The 19,044-nt window shown below is 46.9% G+C and overlaps 1 protein-coding gene across 1 annotated transcript in view; it reads left to right on the top strand.

The window, feature by feature from the left end:
- Positions 1 to 19,044, top strand: part of ZCCHC14 (zinc finger CCHC-type containing 14) — a 55,908-nt gene that overhangs the window by 23,121 nt on the left and 13,743 nt on the right. Inside the window, exons 2-3 of the mRNA XM_007468426.1 lie at positions 2,883 to 3,006; positions 10,251 to 10,324. Coding sequence (XP_007468488.1) covers positions 2,883 to 3,006; positions 10,251 to 10,324 — 198 coding nt within the window. The remainder of the gene's footprint in view (positions 1 to 2,882; positions 3,007 to 10,250; positions 10,325 to 19,044) is intronic.

Below are 19,044 nucleotides of genomic sequence, written 5' to 3'. Positions count from 1 at the left end.
TTTTTTTTTTTTTTTTTTTTTTTTTTTTTTTGCGGTACGCGGGCCTCTCACTGTTGTGGCCTCTCCCGTTGTGGAGCACAGGATCCGGACGCGCAGTCTCAGCGGCCATGGCTCACGGGCCCAGCCGCTCCGCGGCACGTGGGATCTTCCCGGACCGGGGCACGAACCCACGTTCCCTGCATCGGCAGGCGGACTCTCAACCACTGCGCCACCAGGGAAGCCCATGGCCTGCATTCTTTTAGTGCCCTGGGGTTCCGGCTGCAGTCAGGGCTGAGAACCCTGTGCGGATCTGCTTCCCCTGCTCACAAGCTGCGTTCTCCAGCCACAGTATTAACCAGAGGGACTGGAGGGCACTTGGTCCACTCTTGCATCCACCTCCCCACAGGCTGAGTCTGGAGGATGGCTTTCTGCTCTCGCCATTTGGGCTGTTGCAGGGTGGGCAGGGGCATGTGTGTCTCTGCTTGGGGCAGAGAGGTTCCTCACTGGCCAGCAGGCCCAGTGTTTCCTTTGTCGGTTGTTGAGACAGCTCAGCCTCTCTCTTCTTAGGACCAGGACTTAGAATGACTTGCCAGGGCAGCTAAGAGAACACAGGGGTTCCTAGGAGTCAGGTCAGATGCAGGGAGTCTGCTGCCATTATGTTCAGTGTGTAGCTGAAAATAGTAACCTCCTGAGTTGTTTCCCAAAGTAATATTTACTGTTCAGAATTTAAAATCTTGCTCTTTGAGTAATTACTTGTACCTGTTAGTGGTATTATCTTATTTAATAGGAGAGAAGTTCATTTCTGGGATACTCTGACCATTGGATGATGAAAGAAACTTTGCCACACCTAAAGGAAATAATCCAGTTTAGTTAAACTATAAATATAAGTAACTGAAAAATGTAGCTGTCTTGATAACATCTTGGTAAATGTTATCAAATGAATTGACCTTTTGGAGGAGTACTGGGTGGGGAGGAGTTCTTTCCTCCAGCTGCATAAACTTGCAGACTAAGCAGACCTGCCGTGAGTTGCTGTCCCTGCGTGGGGTCCTTGCGTGGCCCCGTGCACAGCAGGAGGCCTTCCTGGCCAGAGGCTGGCAGGCAGAGCAGGCGGAGCTTGTTGTGGACAGCCTGCGGTGTCGCTGCGGCTCCGTCTGTGAAGGGTTGGGTGTCCTGTCTCCGAGATGGCATGTGCCGTCCTGCCCTGCAGGAGTGGTGCCACCTCCGCCTGCTCCACGCCCTCTGCCTCTGCCTGATGCCCCGGGCCCGGGCTTTGCACAGCAGGGCACGGGGCTGTGCTGCCGCCCACCTGCTGTCCAGGTAACAAGGAGAACCAGGGACAGTGAAGGCCAGAGAGCTTCCTGACACGGGTCAGGGCTGGGACCAGAAGGCGGGCTCCACTTTTCCCCAAATCTTCTCCTTCGTTGTGTATGTAGCCTGGTGTTTCTCCACCTTTTTTTTTTTTCATTCATTCATTCATTCATTCACTTTTGGCTGCGTTGGGTCTTCGTTGCTGGGCGCGGGCTATTCTCTAGTTGCGGCGAGCGGGGGCTACTCCTTCGTTGTGGTGCGTGGGCTTCTCATTGCGGTGGCTTTGCTTGTCGTGGAGTGCGGGCTCGAGCACACGGGCTTCAGTAGTTGTGGCATGTGGGCTCAGTAGTTGTGGCTTGCAGTTTCTAGAGCGCAGTCTCAGTAGTTGTCACACACAGGCTTAGTTGCTCCGTGGCATGTGGGGTCTTCCCGGACCAGGGCTTGAACCCGTGTCCCCTGCATTGGCAGGCGGATTCTTAACCACTACCCCACCAGGGAAGCCCCTCTCCACCTTTTAAAACTCACCTCTTTTGATAAACTTTAAAATTTTAATTTTTCTCTACTGTCCTTTGAAATTTTGATGTACATTAAATTGTGAATATGAAGACATTAAAGCATGGGTCATTTTTATTCTTCTGAATCCTACAAGTAGTAAATATATTTGGCTATAAAATTTTCAAATACTGGTCATTATTACGGGGAAAAAAAGAAAGTTATTGCACCCTCCCCACCCTGCCCAAGAAAGCCTCCTCTCATTTCTTGAAATCGCTTACGGTTACGAGTTTGCCGTATCCTTCCGGGCCCTGACTGTTTATTTACACATGGACACGTTCACTGTAACCCTAAGACGGGAGGGGGCATGGAACACTCCTTCTGGCTTGTTTTGGACACTTGGTCTAGGTGAGCTTTCCTTACCGTGCAGAGTGGGGATCTGTGGGCAGCAGTCCTTTACTTATTGGGTCTCTATTAGTAGCTGTTTAAGGTGTTGTCAGTATCTTACTGTTAGAAGTGCTGCAGTGAGCGTCCCACCCCACGTCTTTCTCACGTGTAAGTACTTTGTATGACAAATGCCCAGAAGTGGAATTGTAATGTAATGTTAGAATCTGCTTTTTAGAAATGTGCCCCCCCAAATAGATCAAGCTGTATTCTGTTCTTTACTGGGTTTTTTTTTTTAAAGCATTTTATTATTCTTTTTTCAAGATTTGTAGAAGGACTGTATTAAGTCCTGCTGTGTAATTAATTTTATAGGAAACTCTATGATTTGAAGAAATAAAAAATCAGGTTGTGCCTCACATATAGGTACATGATTCCTGATGGCTTGGTTAACAGTTTCTATCCAGCGAGTGAACCACGGGCACAAGACATGAACTTCCATGTTTGCTCAAACTGGGGGTGTTTTTAAATTTCAGTGGTGAGGAGTGGGTTGGTGAAATTTTTGTCTTTTGCCGGAAGTGCTTTCTAGTTGCACTAGTAATACACATTTTATGGAAAAGTTTGAAGCTACAATAAACTTAAATGTCTTTTAAATAAAAATGGAATCATTCCATATGAACTACATGGAAGAAAATAAGATGTTTCTATTTTTGTCCCCTGAGGTCACTCCCAGGACGGAGACCCCCGTCAGCAGTGTCGGTAACAGTTTGGAGAACGCCCTGCACACATCCGCGCATTCCACTGAGGAGTCGCTGCCCAAGAGGCCTGGAGGGAAGCACTCCAGAGGTGAGCGCTTGGTCTGCAGGGTCAGAGGGGAGCAGTGTCGGATGTAGGGGGAGACGTTCGCAGTGGAGTTTGGTTAAATGCTCTCATCTTTGGGGATGCTAGTCTTAGTAAGATGTACTGTTTTTCTAATTTCTGCAAGTTACACACGAGTGGATCTCGGCTGTAAACATCTCACATCTTGATGTTTATTAAGGGGGAAAAAGTGAAAGTTGTTGTGCCTCTCCCCGCCCCACACTGCAGTGGGTCCTGAATTGTAGGGCAGCGCCGTCCTTTAGCGCTCTGTGCAGTAACGGTATGTTCTCTCTGCACTGAGGCAGTCGCCACCAGCCACGCGTGCCTTCCGAGCCTGGAAAACGTGGCTCACGCAAGTAAGGGCCTGAACTTTTAGATTTATTTCATGCAGTTGCACTAGCTCAGCGTGGACAGTGCAGCTCTGGAGACGGCAGGGCACGTCTGGGAGGAGGCCGAGCTCCCTGGTTCTTGAAGGTCTGGCTTTGTTCAGCCACACTAGACAGAGTCGGGCTGGCTGTCCCCCAGCCAGCTGTGCGGGTTTTGGGGGGCTTGCTGGGGAGAGACAGGGCTCTCTGGGCCTCCTGGTTGAGAGCCGGGCGCGGGTGCCTGGAAACGCGCTCCGTGTGTGTGTGTGGGGAAGATCGCGCTCCTAGCAGCCCTGGGAGCGCATGGTCAGCTCACCTCTGGCTCAGCTGGAGGGTCAGTCTCTCTGAAGACACAGCAGGACCTCAGTTTCCGGGTGGGTGGTTGTCGCTCACTCGCTCCGAGGGACCTCTTCCTTGCATGTGTTGCCCAGGGAGGAGTGCCTCCCGATGGGGCGTTGCTTCCTTTGTCCCCAGCCCGTCCCCGCACCTTTGGAGCCTGTGTCCTACACCCTTGCAGTCTTAAGGGGAAGGCCTTTCCTTCACCATTGTGCTTTTTCCTGTAGGCACAATTGTCAAGACCCTCTCGTTCCTGTTTTTTAATATAATTGCCAGTTGAACGGCTGTGTCTGTCACTCTCTTGCCGATGTGCCTGGGTGCGGGAAGGCAGATCTCTGGTAGGACCGTTATTGTCTGCTCTCAGACATCATAATCCTTAGAGAACAGTCGGACCTTGCTAATTATCTGCGGTATTCTCCAGCCAGTGGCCCTGGGGATGATGGTCTCCTCCGCCCAGAAACTGACCAGCAGGTAAACCTGGTTTTGTTGTTCGCACTTTGCCCGGTGCCCTGTCACTGCTCTTCGGAAAGTCTGAAGCCACTCTGAGTGTTATTAAAGTTTTCTTGCTGTATTTTCTGTATCCCACTTCTGTTGTGGGTTGTCTCTGCTTCTTAGAAGTTTTCAGTGACACAGTTTAGCTTGTAAAGAGGTCAGACTTTTGTATTTCTTCAGTACTGAAGCTCGGGACAGCAGTAAGGACAGTCTGAAACCCTGAGTGCTCTTGTCAGGTGGTGTCCAAGCTCGTTACATACATTAACTCATCTGATCTTCCTAAGAACCTGTGGGGCTCAGGTATAAGCTGGTTCGTTCTAAGAACAGTCCCCATTTCACAGACAGGAGAACTGAGTCACAGATAAGCAGCGTTCCTGAGATAAGCTGTGATCCCAACACTTGTGTTAGAAGAGAGTAGAAAAGGAAACTCAAGTACACGTGAAGTGAAAGCATTACCTTTTTCTCTGTACTATTGATTGTGAAGATTCTCAGGGACAGCCTTCCTCGGGAAGCCGCTTGGAGTTTGTGGAAGCCCGCCAGGTGATGCCGCAGTCCCACAGAGCTCGTTTTGTTCAGGGATTAAATAACTGCGCCCAAGGTCACGGAGCTGGAAAGTGTCACGTTTCAGACAGTCTGTCTGACTGCAGAGCCCCTTGGCTTCCCTGGCCCTGCCGAGTGGGTTGTGGGTCTGTCCTCTCTGCCCTGGCCTCCTGTCACCCATCCCCGCCACCGCACAGCTTCGTCCAGCACAGGTGCTGTCATCCCTGGGCCTTGACCGCCGTGTCGCTCTGCCCGCTGGGCCCTTCCCTTTGAGGTCTAGCCCCATAGCACTGCTGTGAACTGTGTCCTTTTTCCATCACTTACGGCTGCTCCTGTGCCTCGTGCGTACTAAGGCTGAATAAAACCTTTGCCTTAATACATAAACAAGTGAATTCCTCAGGCCCCTAGATTCAAGTGCCATATCACTAACCATTCCAATGGAATGTGTGTTCATTTCCTACTTTTGCTACTTTAGAAATACGTTTTATCAGCTCTATGTTTTCTGGATCAGGTACTGCTTTTGTTTCTATATTTCTGGAGAACTAACAAATCAAATTAATGCAAGGTAGCTAGATGATAAAAAAAAAATCAAAGAAAAAATAAGTTACAGAGTTCTTAAATATGACATGACCTAAAAAGATGTAGGAAAGAGGATCAGTTTAATCAGCATAGTAGTGAATGTTTGAATTTTAAGGACAGTTAAAAGAAGCAGTGTTTTTAAAAAATTATTCCCATCAACACAGACAACTAAATGAAAGTGAGAAAGTAACTTGATATTTTAGGAACGCCATCATTCAACTGAGACTTTTAAGAATACAGGTTTTCAAGTTTTAGATGAAAACTAGATTTCATTTATAACGATTGTAAAGCTGGAGGCATCTCAAATATTAGTCTGGTTTAGTGTCTTTAAGTATGAAGACACTGAGTATTGTTGTATAGAACTGGAGAGAGGACGGTGTTGTGCTGGAGCATGACTGTCTCCATCTTTGCCTTTACGCATGAATAATACCCACTTTACTGTGCTTTCTTTTGGCACAGTTTTGGTAATTTTCGGTTTCTTGTTATTGAGTGTACAGAATTAAGCTATTTAATAAAGATACTTTGAAATCAAGTAAAACACATAATTGGCAGAAAACTACCAACCACCCGGTTTTTTCTAGAAGACTTTAGGGAAAATGTTCCAAAAGAGGGCCGCAGTCTTGGGACATATTAAAGCCATCATCTCGAGGTGTCGTGTTCTCTCGGTGTGAGGCGGCCGGCCATCAGCTCCTGTAGATTGTTTGAAGGCCCTTGGTGGCCCTTAGGCTGTGGCAGTTAGGCTGAGCGAAGGTGGCCCTTAGGCTGTGGCGGTTTTAGCAGGAGCTCCCCGGTCTGAGGTCCGGGGAGTGGTTTTCTGGTCCTGGCGGTGTGGAAATCATCTGTGACTCCGCCAGACCCCGCTCAGGCCTTTGGGGATGCTTGCCTGGGCTGTTACTGCGGGGCCTTTTGCAGTCTCTTGTATGCACATCTCCCTCCCTCCCTCCTTTTTCAGTTACGTTAGTGTTCTGGTTTTTAAATTAGGCATTGATCCAATTATAAAAATGGTAGTTCAGTGCAATTACACATCTTAGTGAAGGCGGTGTGCTCTAACTTGTAAGATTTGAGGAGAATTCCTAGTGTACGTCGTGAATAAGAAAAGAAGAAAGGTTTGAACACATGAAATGTTAAAAGCAGACAGCACACCACCTTGCTCTTTGCACCTCTACGTGAGAGCAGGCTGGTGGCCTCGAGTCCCAGGGTCCCAGCCCTGGGTGCCCTGCCCTGAGCCTCTGCACAGTCTGGACCCCAGCGAGGCTCACGTCCTTCCCAGCCCCCTAGCGCTCTTCCCATCGCGCCCGTTTGGGCCCGGGGTCTTTCCAGTTGGTGCTAATCCTGTCTTTGGATGCGTTCTCTCCCTGCAGGTGATGGTTTGGTATCTAGCCCCTCAAGTTGACACAAGTTTGCTGACACTTTTCAGAAAGTACTGGGACTTCGTGTGTGACAGATGACACAGTCTACAGGGCTCCTGAGGGTGGTGGGAGGGAGGGAGGCCGCATTATCTACCGGTAGACTTTAAGTGGGTCGTCAACAAATTTATATGCGTGTAGGTAAACACTCTAAAATTATGAAACCACATTACAGAAATTTGGCAGGGAAACTACCCACATAATTCCACAACCAAACACAATTAACCGTATCATTTTTTTTTTTTTTTTTTCCCAGTACGTGGGCCTCTCACTGTTGTCGCGTCTCCCATTGCGGAGCACAGGCTCCGGATGCGCAGGCCCAGCGGCCATGGCTCACGGGCCCAGCCGCTCCGCGGCATGTGGGATCCTCCCAGACCGGGGCACAAACCTGCGTCCCCTGCATCGGCAGGCGGACTCTCAACCACTGCGCCACCAGGGAAGCCCAGCCCTATCATTTTTGATAATTTATTTTTAGTCAGTCTTTCTTTAACATTTTAAACAACTATAATCATGTTATACATACAGTTTATAATTTTTCAGGTAATATTATAAGCATTTTTCATGTTTTCATTTTTATAAACAGTCTTTAATAGTTCCAAAATCGAGAGTATGCTTACACACCTTTGAAGCCCGCCCAGTTCAGCACCCCCCAGCCGCCCCTTGTGTTAGCCACCGGCGCCACTCTCGTCTGCTACAGAAATCCGTCTGCACGATCTCTCCCACCCCCTTCGCCCCTGCCCCAGCAGGCCGTCCTCCCACCCTCAGAGCCCCGAGTGGCCACACAGTGGGCGCGGCACCAAGAGAAAAGCAGCAGAACTCGTCGGCCGGCCGTGTATCTGGTCCAGAGCCATCCTGGCAGTGCCGGGGCCGCTGCAGCTGCCTGCAGAGGGCCGATGGCGCGGACACAGAACACCGAGTCAGGTGGGCTGGTGATTTTGAAGAGGTCTCACAAACATTTCAGTCCTGTGGTCCAAAATGCCTCTTTTATTTGAAAACAGCTGAGTAACATTCATCTGCTTTTCACATTTTCCTGTCCAGATATGAGTCACTTCCCGCTTTCAGTCCAGTTGGGGTTTTTTTCTTTTTTTTTCATAAATCCTCATACTCAGTCCTGGAACTTTTAGGTACACCTTGGTGTTCTGTGGCCTGGGAAAATGCCGAATAACATTTTTCTGTATTCATTGACTTTGTATATTCTGTTGTTTAAAAAAGTAAAGGATCTGGATTAGGGTGAGGTCATTGTGGGTAAGTTTTTAAAAATAGTGATTGGGAAAACATAAGAGCTGTTTATTTGCTGACAATCTGACTGGGGAAGTCAGACAGGAACAGTGAGTAGTTTCACTGAGTGAGGTCGGGCAGTGCACAGCTGCTAAATGTAGTGTTTTCTTTGTTTTGCCAGAAAGGAAGAAAACATTCTTATTTTTTTCTTTAGAGTAATTTCCTTCCTGTGAGCTATTTTAAGCTTAAAATACTCTAAACCAAATGGGTTCTAGTGTCTCCCAAGATCCATATCAATCCTGATGCAACTTTATAAAATTAGGGAGACTCATGAGGAAAATTCAGGGCGTGAAAGTGCTTTTCCCCAACAGGCCGTAACCTCTGTGAGTGCGAGAACCCATCGACGGTGCTGATCGCTGTGTGCCCAGCCCTTGGAACATGGCCCGGGACACAGCAGGAGCTTTGTAAGACGAGTTGGTGAATGAACAGTTGTTGGTTTAGGGCAGGGATTGGCATCCTTTTTTCTGCAAAGGTCCAGAAAATCAGTATTTCTGGCTCTGGGAAGCATGCGGAGTCTGGCACCGCCGCCGGGCTCTGCCGTCGCAGGGTGGAGAGCACCCATTGACGGTACGTCGGCCCACGGCGTGGCTGTGTGCCCTGGAGCCCGTTTACACAGACAGACAGGCCGAGGGCAGCCTGCAGCCTGCCTGCCCCTCGCTTAGAACAGTGCCGCCCAGTAGAGCTCCCTGGGATGAGCGGGCTTCTGTGTCTGCTGCAGTATGGTAGCTGCTAGCCACGTGTGGAAACGCTTAAAATGGGGTTAGTGCAACCGAGGAGTGAGATTTTTAATTTTACTCAATTGTAATTAGTAACAACTTAAGTGGTCCCGTGTAGTCAGTGGCTGCAGCAGTGGGCAGTGCAGGGTCAGAACCTTCTCCGAAGCCCGGTGCACAGAGCTGCTCGTTGCTCTCTGGGGTGCTCAGACGTGTTAGGGGAGGAGAGAGTTCTGTGGCCGAAGAAATTGAGGAATTGTGGTTTAAAAATGTAGATTTATTTGTTGCAGGACTTCTCAGAGCCTTTAATATGCTAATGTACACGGGCAGCCTACAAAAAGGAGTTTCTCAGATTTTCCCTCCAAACTTTTGAGCACAAAGCTTTCTGGGCGTGGCCCGGAGAAAACTATGGAAGGTATGTCCGACCAGGAGATGGGGCGTCTGCAGAAAGTGTAACTTAATAGCTTTAATAAGTTATGTTGAGTGTGTCATGCTAGACAGGTTTTGAAGCTTTGTGGAAATCCCCATAGTGCACAGCCAGGGCACCTCTGGAAATGTTGGTGAAAAATAGTGCAAGAAGGTGTGTGTGCTGTTCAGAAAGAAAAGCCTCCCTCATTCGCCAGGGTCTTTGCGTAAGAGCTGACCGCCTGTGTGCCTGCCCAAGGCTCATAAGCTTGAGGAATCAGTTGACTCGGTACTTGAGAAACTTTAGTATTTGAATCAGAAATAGGACATACGTACCTTAATGTGGTTTGGGAGTTTGGAAACTACATCATGTTTGCTAAGTGCTGTTTTATTTTCAACAAATATTTGTGCTCAAGTATTTGCATCTTAAAGCTTAAGGGCTTAGAAGCTTAATTGTATCGTTTTCTTTTTTGAGGAGAAAAAAAAAATGCACCCTTGCGTGTGAAAAGGGAGGTGTGCAGAGGTGATGGCTTTGGAACTCTAACGGTGACGACCTTTTCTCATCCCCGTCCACCTGTGCAACTGCGGCCTCTGCCCGTCCTTGCTCTGTTTTGCAGAGGCAGTGCTGGGGGCCTGCAGGGTCTCCTCTGCAGCTGCTCTCCTCACACCTCCAGCCTGGCTTTGTCCGAGGAGGAGGAGGTGAGGAGATGCCAGTGAGAGGTTCTGGGCAGCTGTGTCTCTAAATAGTCACAGTGGAAAACGTTGAGCATTCGTTTTTCAGAAATGAGAACAGATCATAACTACTCTTCAGTTACAATTACGGTCTGTGCCCTTGTGCATTTTCAAGCACCGATCTCTTTCTGTTCTATGATTTGTTTTTATTTTTCGCCTGTTTTTCCTGTGTCACTTTCAACTTCGCCCTCGATTCCCGCGCGAGCAGCCTCCTCGTTCCTGGCAAGCTCACCCCCCCACAGAGGAGACGGGGCTGGGTGTTGGGAGCCGTACTGTGAAAAGTTGCTAATGTATCGATGCAAACTAATCATATGTATTTCAAGCTCTTACTTCATTTTTATAATTTTGTTTGTTGTTGTTTTGTTTTGTTTTGTTTACCTCTACAGTGAGTGTTGAAAAGATAGACCTGAAGGGATTATCACACAAAAAAAATGAAAGAAATGTTGAATGTTCCTTTGAGGTAAGATGCTAAGTTTTTTTTTCCTTTTCTCCTCTAAGGGATAGGAAGGAAACATTTACCCTGAAGTGGTACTTTTATGTCTCTAAATAAAAGACGAGTCTTTTGCAAAGCACTGTGCCACGGCTGCGGGAGACAGAAGTGGGGACTGGGCCCTGTGGGTGGACCGTCTCCACGGTGGACTTGTTGGGCCTGGGGGGGCTGCTCCCCCTGGACCTCAGCAGGCTCCACGAGGAGGAGGGGCTGGGCTCGGCCACAGCCTGGAGTGCGCAGTCCTGTTGTGTCCCTGTTCGCCGTGTGACCGAGGACAGTGCTGGACTTCTCTGTGCCCCAGCACCTCCATTCAGTCAAACAGGATGGAGTTTGGGGGAGAATTAAATGAGACAGTTCATTCAAAGCATTCAGTACAGGGTCTGGATATAGTAAGTGGCTGCAAAGATGAGCTGTTGTTCTTCTGTACCTCCTGGATGACAGAAACTCCTTGGTGTGTGTGGGGAACATTCTCTAGACTGACATGCTCAGCTGCTGGTGGCTGGTCACCAGAGTTGGCTAAAGTAGAGAATTGTGAAAATTGAGGCATACTGTTTATTAGAATCACAGATCTACGATAACAGTGGCTTAAACAACATCGGAGTGTACAAGGAGTCGGCCCTGGGGCTGGAATGGCATCTGTGCTCCATAAAATACGTAGGGAGCCAGGTTCCCTCCAGTTGACTGCTTTGACATCTCTAGGAGGTGGCCCTTAGCCTCATGGTCCAAGATGGCAGCCAGGACTCCAGCCCTCACGTTTTCATTCCAGGCAACAGGACATGGGATGAAGAGGAGAGTGAAAGGTTACTTTTACCTCTTTTTCATGGAGCATTCTTCAAAACAGCCACTAGAGGGACTTCCCTGGCAGTCCAGTGGTTAGGGCTCCTCGCTTCCACTGCCAGGAGCGCGGGTTCGATCCCTGGTCGGGGAACTAGGTTCCCAAATGCCGCGAGGTGTGGCAAAAAAAAGCCACTAGACACTTCCACTTATGTCTTACTGGCCAGACTGAGTTTCCTGGTCCCGCTTAGCTGCGTGTGCGTGGCTGGCTGTGTCACCGGGGTTCTGTTGCTACCCCATTGTTGTGCGAGGTTCTCCTTTGACCACATGCATCGTAGGAAACTGATTGATAAGGAAAATCTGCTTCCAGCTTTACTGGGGAGTGTTCTCAGGCATAGCAACTTCTGGTTAGTATCTAGTACTTATACTGTGCAGCCTACTAACCTTTCAAAGAGTGTAGCTACATCAAAATACTTCAAGTACTTTTAATACCACAAGGATAAAACCCTCATTTGATTTGGGAAGTCCTGCATTGTGCAAATCACTTGTTACTCCATAGATGTATGGGAAAGGCTTCCCTTCGGTTTTGGAGGTTGCCAGAGCTTGCGACCAGCAGCCAAGTGTCAGCAACCAGAGAACCTCAGGACCCCAGCATCTTCAAGGCCTGCTGGGGTTGGGGAGCCCAGCGAGTCCCTGAAACGCTGGGTGTGTTGGCTCCTCTCCTCTGCAGTCAGCCTCTGGCTGGCGGATATCGCCTGAGGGGCTGGTGGCGGGCGTGGTCCCCGTGCACAAGGCCTGCATGTGTGGGAACTGCTGAGCGTCAGGCCCCTCAGATCCCACTCACAGCCCTTCCGATCCCACTCACAGCCCATCTGATCAAACTGGGCTTGGACTCGGCCCCAGTCCGCAGCCTCTCTGCAAAGAAATGAGCTTTGACAGCGTAGACACTTGGCCTCTCGTGGCCTTTCCCCAGAGGAGGGCCTTGTGATCAGGGTGGGGAGGTGGCAGGCTGGCAGGATAGGGCGCCGTGAATCTTCTGAAAGCAGAGCAGACAGCTGGGTTAAAGTTCAGTTGAAGACGCTTCTAACCCCAAATGGTTAAGCTGAATGAAGTGTTTTGGTACTTAAAGAAAAAGGTTTGGTTATGGGGAAAAGCTTGCTTTTCCTGATGCGATAACTGATAAAAGGATTCTTGTGTTTAGGAAAGTGATAATCCTTCACTAGCCAGCAGTCCAACTCATTTTCTTTTGGGATACTAACTTGATATGCCCTAAGGGATTTACTGCCCACACTACATTTGTTGATGGTAATTTGAGGCACAAAGGAAAGACACAAGGAAGATTAAAAAAAAACACAACTATCTTCTTATTTATAAAGCACACTGTTCATTTGCGCAGCTTGAACTGTGTGCTTGTTCTCTGCAGGTGAGTTGCACTCTCCTACTCGTAAATAAGTGGCTGCTTGTAGGATACGAATGTGTGATATGCATGTGCTTAGGTTTGGGACCCCTGTCACACTCGATCGAAAAGTGAAGCGCCTTGTAGTTACATAGCTTCGGGCATTTAACCACGGTCTCTCTAGCTCGCTGTGGTCAGGAAGGACTACAGTTCTGTAAGAGGGAGAACCTGTGGACAGTGGGAGAACGTCACTCCATGTACCTTTAAACTTATAAACTTTCTGTCATCTTACATGACCGCCCGGCAAAAGTAAGTCCCAGTAGCATTTTTCTGTTTTAGAAATCAACAAGACGAGGGGCTTCCCTGGTGGCGCAGTGGTTGAGAATCCGCCTGCTAATGCAGGGGACGCAGGTTCGAGCCCTGGTCTGGGAAGATCCCACATTGCCGCGGAGCAACTGGGCCTGTGAGCCACAACTACTGAGCCTTCACGTCTGGAGCCTGTGCTCCGCAACAAGAGAGGCCGCGACAGTGAGAGGCCCGCACACCGCGATGAAGAGTGGTCCCCGCTCGCCGCAACTAGAGAAAGCCCTCGCACAGAAGCGAAGACCCAGCACAGGCAAAAATAAATAAATAAATTTAAGAGGAAAAAAAAAAAAAAGAAATCAACAAGACGATTCTAAAATTTATATGGAGGGAATTCCCTGGTGGTCCAGTGGTTAGGACTCCGCACTTTCACTGCCCTGGGCGCAGGTTCAGTCCCTGGTCAGGGAGTTAAGATTCCTCAAGCCTCACAGCGCAGCCTGAGTAAATAAATAAATAGTAAATAAAATAAAATAAAGTTTATATGGAGAACATTATAGAGCAGTCCAAACAGTTCTGAAACGAACAAAACACTGGAAGACTCACAGTACCTGATTTCGGCACCTGTGTTAAAGGTGCTGCTGAGAGGGAGGAGACGACGTGCCCCGGGGCAGTGGGGCCCGAGCTACACTCACATGTAAAGCGCTCAGTTGGTGGTTTTGAAGACTTCAGGAGAATATCCTTGATGGCATTTTTAAAGATCAGACGGTTTTAAAATTTTCTAATTGACTTTCTTCTTTACGCCTCTGATGAGATTTCACATAACATAAAATTCATCCATTTTAAACTGTTCAGTGGCTTTTTTTATTTATTCAGAATTTTGTAACCATCACCACGATTTAATTTTAATATTTCCATCATCCCAGGAAGAAGCCCCATATACCCATTAGCAGTCCTTCCCCACTTCTCCCCAAGTCCCTGGCAAATACTAACCTACTTTCTGCCTCAGTGGACTTGCCTATGCTGAATATTTCACATGAATGGAATCATACAATATGTGATCTTTCGTGATTGGTTTCTTTCATGCAAATAATGTTTTCAAGGCTTCTCTATGTTGTATCATGTATTAGTGCTTCCCTTTTTATTGGCTGAGTGATATTCCACCGTGTGGATGGACCACATTTAGTTCATCCACTCAGCAGTTGATTGATGCACTTCTGGGTTGTTTCCACTTTTTGCCTCTTATGATTAATGCTGCTATGAACATTTATGTACACGTTTTTGTGTGGACAAATGCTTCCATTCCTCTTGGATACACACCTAGGACTGGAATTACTGGGCCGTGTGGCTTGCAGATATTTTCTTCCATTGGGTGGGAATTTTCTTCATTTTCTTGATGCTGTCCTTTGACACACAAAAGTTTTTAATTTTGATAAAGTCCAGTTTACCTACTTCTTTCATTCCTTGTGCTCTTGGTATTATATTTAAGAAATCGTTGCCTAAGCCAAGGTCGCAAAGGTTCACTCCTGTGTTTTCTGAGAATTTTATTGTTTTTGCTTTTACCTTTAGGTCTTTGATTCATTTTAAATTAATTTTTTGTGTATGGTGTGAGGTAGGGTTCGAATGCGTCCTTTTGCATGTGGACGTCCTGTTGTCCAGCGCCATTTGTTTGTTTGTTTATTTTACAATTTTTTTAACATCTTTATTGGATAGCACCATTTGTTGAAAAGACCATTCTTTCCCCCACTGAAGGGTCTTCACACCATTGTTGAGAACCCGTTGAGCGAAATTGTGAGGGGTTGTTTCTGGACTCTCAGTTCCGTTCATCTCTCTTGTTGTTAGGACAGCACTGCTCTGTCTTGAGTACTGTGGCTTTGATGCTGAAATTGCGAAGTGTGAGTCCTCTTAGGTTTGGTCTTCTTTTTCAGGATTGTCTTGGCTGTTCTGGGGATGCTGCATTTCCATGTGAATTTTAGGAGCAGCTTGTCAGTTTTGGTGCCAGCACTGGCAGCAACTCAGGCTCCCGCCGCCCGCGGCTACTTGCAGGTGACCCTGGGGTCGGCTCGGGGCCTGGCGGTGGCGTCTGCTCTATCCCGCGGGCCAGGCCTTGTCTGCTTCAGGCTAAGGGCCCTGGACGCCACACCACCCTGGTCAACTGATTATTGACAAAGGTATAAAGGCAGTTCAGTGAAGAAAAGACGGTCTTTTCAGCAAATGGTTCAGGAGCAGATAACCATATGCGAAAAAAAGGAACCTTCATCAAACCTCACCCTTTATATAGAAATTAACTCAAAACTGATCACAGACCTAAATGTACAACCTAAAACCATAAAACTTCTAGAAGAAAGCATAGGAGAAAAGTCTGTGACTTAAACAGGCAAAGATTTCTTAGGTAGGATACCAAAAACATGAGCCATAAAAGACAAAAATGAATTAAACTTCATCAGAGTTTAAAACTTGCTCTTTGACAGGCACTGTGGAGAAAATTAAGCCAAGCCACAGAACTAGGAGAAAAACATTTGTAAATTGCATGTCTGATAGAGGATTTGTATTCAAACTATAAAAAGAACTCTCAAAACTCAATGATGAGAAAATAACCCAATAAAAAAAGTGAACATTTTACCAAGAAAGATGTATGGATGGCAAATAGCACACGTGACAGATGTTCAGCATCGTTAGCCATTAGGAAAACACGGATTAAAACCACGGTGAGCTCATACTGCATGCCCGTCACAGTGGCTGAAGTTGACAGGACCACCACACCAGCTGCTGGCAGGTGTGTGGAAGGACTGCCATGGGAGTGTAAAATGGTGAGATTACTTTGGAAGACAGTTTGGCAGTTTTTTAAAAAGTCAGACATATCCCTAAAATCTGATTCATCAGTCCCAGTTCTAGGTCAGTAACCAAAGGAAATGAAAGTACACGTTCATACAAAGGTTTGTACACGAATGTTCATAACAGCTTTGTTTGTAACGCCCCAAATATCCATTATCAGGAGGCTGGATATACACTGTGGTATCGTAGCCACACAGTTCAACGTTCAGAATAGAGGAGTGAATGACTGATACACTTGGCAATGTGGGGGAAACTGCGTAATTGTGCTGTGTGAAAGAAACCAGAAAAAAAGAGCATACACTGTATGAGTTTATTTCTATAAATTTAGAAAATGCAAAATAATCTGCAGTGATAGAAAGCAGATCAATAGCTTCCTGGGGAGGGAGTAATGGATATGTTCATTATATTGATTGGAGTGATGGTTTCATGGGTGTATACGTATGCCCAAACTGATCAGATTGTACACTTTAAATATGTGCATTTCATTGTCAGTTATATTATACTCAATAAAACCTTTAAAAAAATCACCTGAGGATTGGGACTTCCCTGGTGGCGCAGTGGTTAAGAATCTGCCTGCCAGGGCTTCCCTGGTTGCACAGTGGTTAGGAATCTGCCTGCCAATGCAGGGGACACATGGTCCGGGAAGATCCCACATGTCGCAAAGCAACTAAGCCCATGCACCACAACTACTGAGCCTGTGCTCTAGAGCCCACGGGCCACAACTACTGAGCCCGCGTGCCACAACTACTGAAGCCCACACGCCTAGAGCCCATGCTCCGCAATAAGAGAAGCTACCACAGTGAGAAACCCACGTGCCTGGAGCCCGTGCTCCACAATAAGAGAAGCCACCACAATGAGAAGCCCGCGAACCACAGTGAAGAGTAGCCCCCATTCGCCGCAACTAGAGAAAAGCCCGCACACAGCAACGAAGACCCAATGCGGCCAAAAAAAAAAAAGAAAGAAAGAAATTTACCTGAGGATTAATTTTTGTCCACAGAGCCCTAAATAATTAGGATAAATTGTCCTTTAAATAGGTTGTCTTTTGAGCATGGATATAAATAGCTATTGTACTGTGGCCAGAACAATAAAGAACTTTATTAGGAGTGTCTGCCTTAACCACGGTGAGATGTACCCTCCGTTGCTAACAGTATAGGAAGACTCGAGAAGCGGTTTTCTCTGAAAGCTTTCGCTCATTCAAGAAGTCGGCGACTTCCCCCCCTCCCCTTTTTCTCAGCTTTGTTTCTCTCTAGTTTTAGTTTTTATGTGTCATTGTTTTCCAGGATACAAATGAAAGGTTGTTATTTTATAGGAAGACGTAAGTAACAAATGGACTGCAAGCAGGAGTTTGAGTTTCCTGTTCTATTTTTTCATGGAGTTGGTTTTGTTTTTGCTGAAGTTGTAATTACTAGTCACTGAGGAAAGCAAATACAGGAAGAAAATGACAGAATCTTTTAAAATACAAAAATTATTTTATATCTGTGTACATGTGAAATGTCCAAATTTTACCAGCTTTCCCAAATTCACTGTTGAATAACTAAAAGTTTTTTAAAGTATACTTATTACACGTGAAGGACAGGGTGGGAAAAAACATCAGAAGACTACCCGAACACTTGAAATGCCTGTAGACGGGAGAGTTGTATTGACTTAAAAGGAACTGTGGAGCAATACTAATGAAAACACCCATTCTTTTTATGCCAATCTTTGTTAAGAACCCAGACATTACATTTCATTTTAGTGCTGTATCTTTTCTTTAAAAGTTTTTCATCTTGAAACAATCTTAACTGCTCTGAATATTTTATCACTATTAGCTAAGGATGAGTCTTGACAACTATCTTTTTTTAATTTAGTTTTTGTTTTCATCAGCTCTGTGTGTGCAGAGTCCAGAAGTTGTGCCCACATCACCCGGAGGAGCAGGGAACTGTTTCTTGTGATAACACACCTCATTGCTTGTATGATAATTAGCCTGACTGTGTGAAGGTTGTTGCTACCCAAGCCATGTGGTATATGCTTACTTAGTACCTTTCCTTTCCGATACTTGATTCTGCCTGGAGTTAATTGTCTCTTTTTGTTTGTTTGTTTGTTGCTTAGAAAACACATTCACCCCTAAAGTTTTCCCTGGTTGCGTTCAAATGCGTCCGGCATTCCATTGGTTTCATCTCTGGAGCTACGGCCCTGCTCCGACCTGGAGTCGGCCTGCTGCAGTCTCATTGTGGGGGGCCCCATACCGTCACCCGCGGGGTCCCTTCCTCCTTCCCGGCTCTGATGCCCTGTTCTCAGCTCTTAGCTCACCTATTGCCTTGGGTTAGTTCTAGGTTTTAATAGTTGTTCTAGTAGCTTCTTAGAAAGGGTCCCGGGGAGGTGCGGTTTCTGACTTCCATGTTCAGCAGTGTCTTCGTCCATGTGACCTGACACGTGACGGGGATACAGTTTTAGACCAGGTGTCATTTTTCCTTAGGAACTCGGAAGCGCTTCTTAGTTACTGTCTTGCAGTGTTGCTGTTGAGAAGCATGGATCTGCTCTGACTCCTGATCCAGGGTTGGCCCTGTTTTATAATTTCTAAAGGTTTTAGGATCTTCTCTTAGTCCCAAGCATTTGCATATTTCTCAGAGCCAGGCTTGGGTGTAGGTTATCATCCACTGTGCTGAGACGCAAGTCAGCCCTTGTAACTTAAGTCCATTAATTTGAGTTCCTTTTCTTGAATCATTCCTTTTGATTTCCTCTGTCCTGTTTTTCTCAGTTTTCTTGTTTTGGAACTCCTGCTGTCTGCCTGTTGGACCTCAGGACTGGTCCTCTGTTTTATTTTTTTCTTCGTCTATTTTCTTTCCCTTTGACTTTTTTGATCTGTCCTATGGAAGATTCCCTCATCTTCCATCTCTTGAAGTGAATTTTTCACTTCTGCTGTCCTGTTTTTAACAACAGAGACCTCTGTTCCCTGGCAATTCTTTTTTCATAGCATCCTGTTCTTGGCGATGCTTTCTGCTCTTAGTTCACTGAGAATATCGTTGATAGTTTTTAGTTTTAAAAGCGAGTTTTGAGTGCGTGGTCCATGCCACCTCCAGGCTGCCTTGTTCTTTGTGACTGCTTTGCCTGTCCTTGTATTCGACTTCAGAGCTCCTCAGAGGTCTGGTGGCAGGTCTGGTGGCACTGGGCTGCTTGCTCACGTGAGGGCTGTGGCCTGAGCAGTGGCAGGGCCTTTGCCTGAGCTGCTGCCTGTGTGAGTGAAGAAAACGCTGCTCCCCCTTCTCCAGAGGGTGCTGAGAGCTGAGACGGACAGTGGGTCAGAGGAGTTAGACTCCTGAGTGTGAAGAAATCCTCAGTACCCTTATGTACTCTGTGCATACCATGCTTTTTTTTTTTTTTTTTTTTTTTTTTGCTGTGGTGGGTT

This window comes from Lipotes vexillifer, unplaced genomic scaffold, assembly GCF_000442215.2.
Source record: "Lipotes vexillifer unplaced genomic scaffold, Lipotes_vexillifer_v1.1 scaffold23, whole genome shotgun sequence".
Lineage (NCBI taxonomy): Eukaryota > Metazoa > Chordata > Mammalia > Artiodactyla > Lipotidae > Lipotes > Lipotes vexillifer.
The sequence above is the reverse complement of the archived record's forward strand: the minus strand, read 5'-3'. Positions and strand labels throughout refer to the sequence as shown.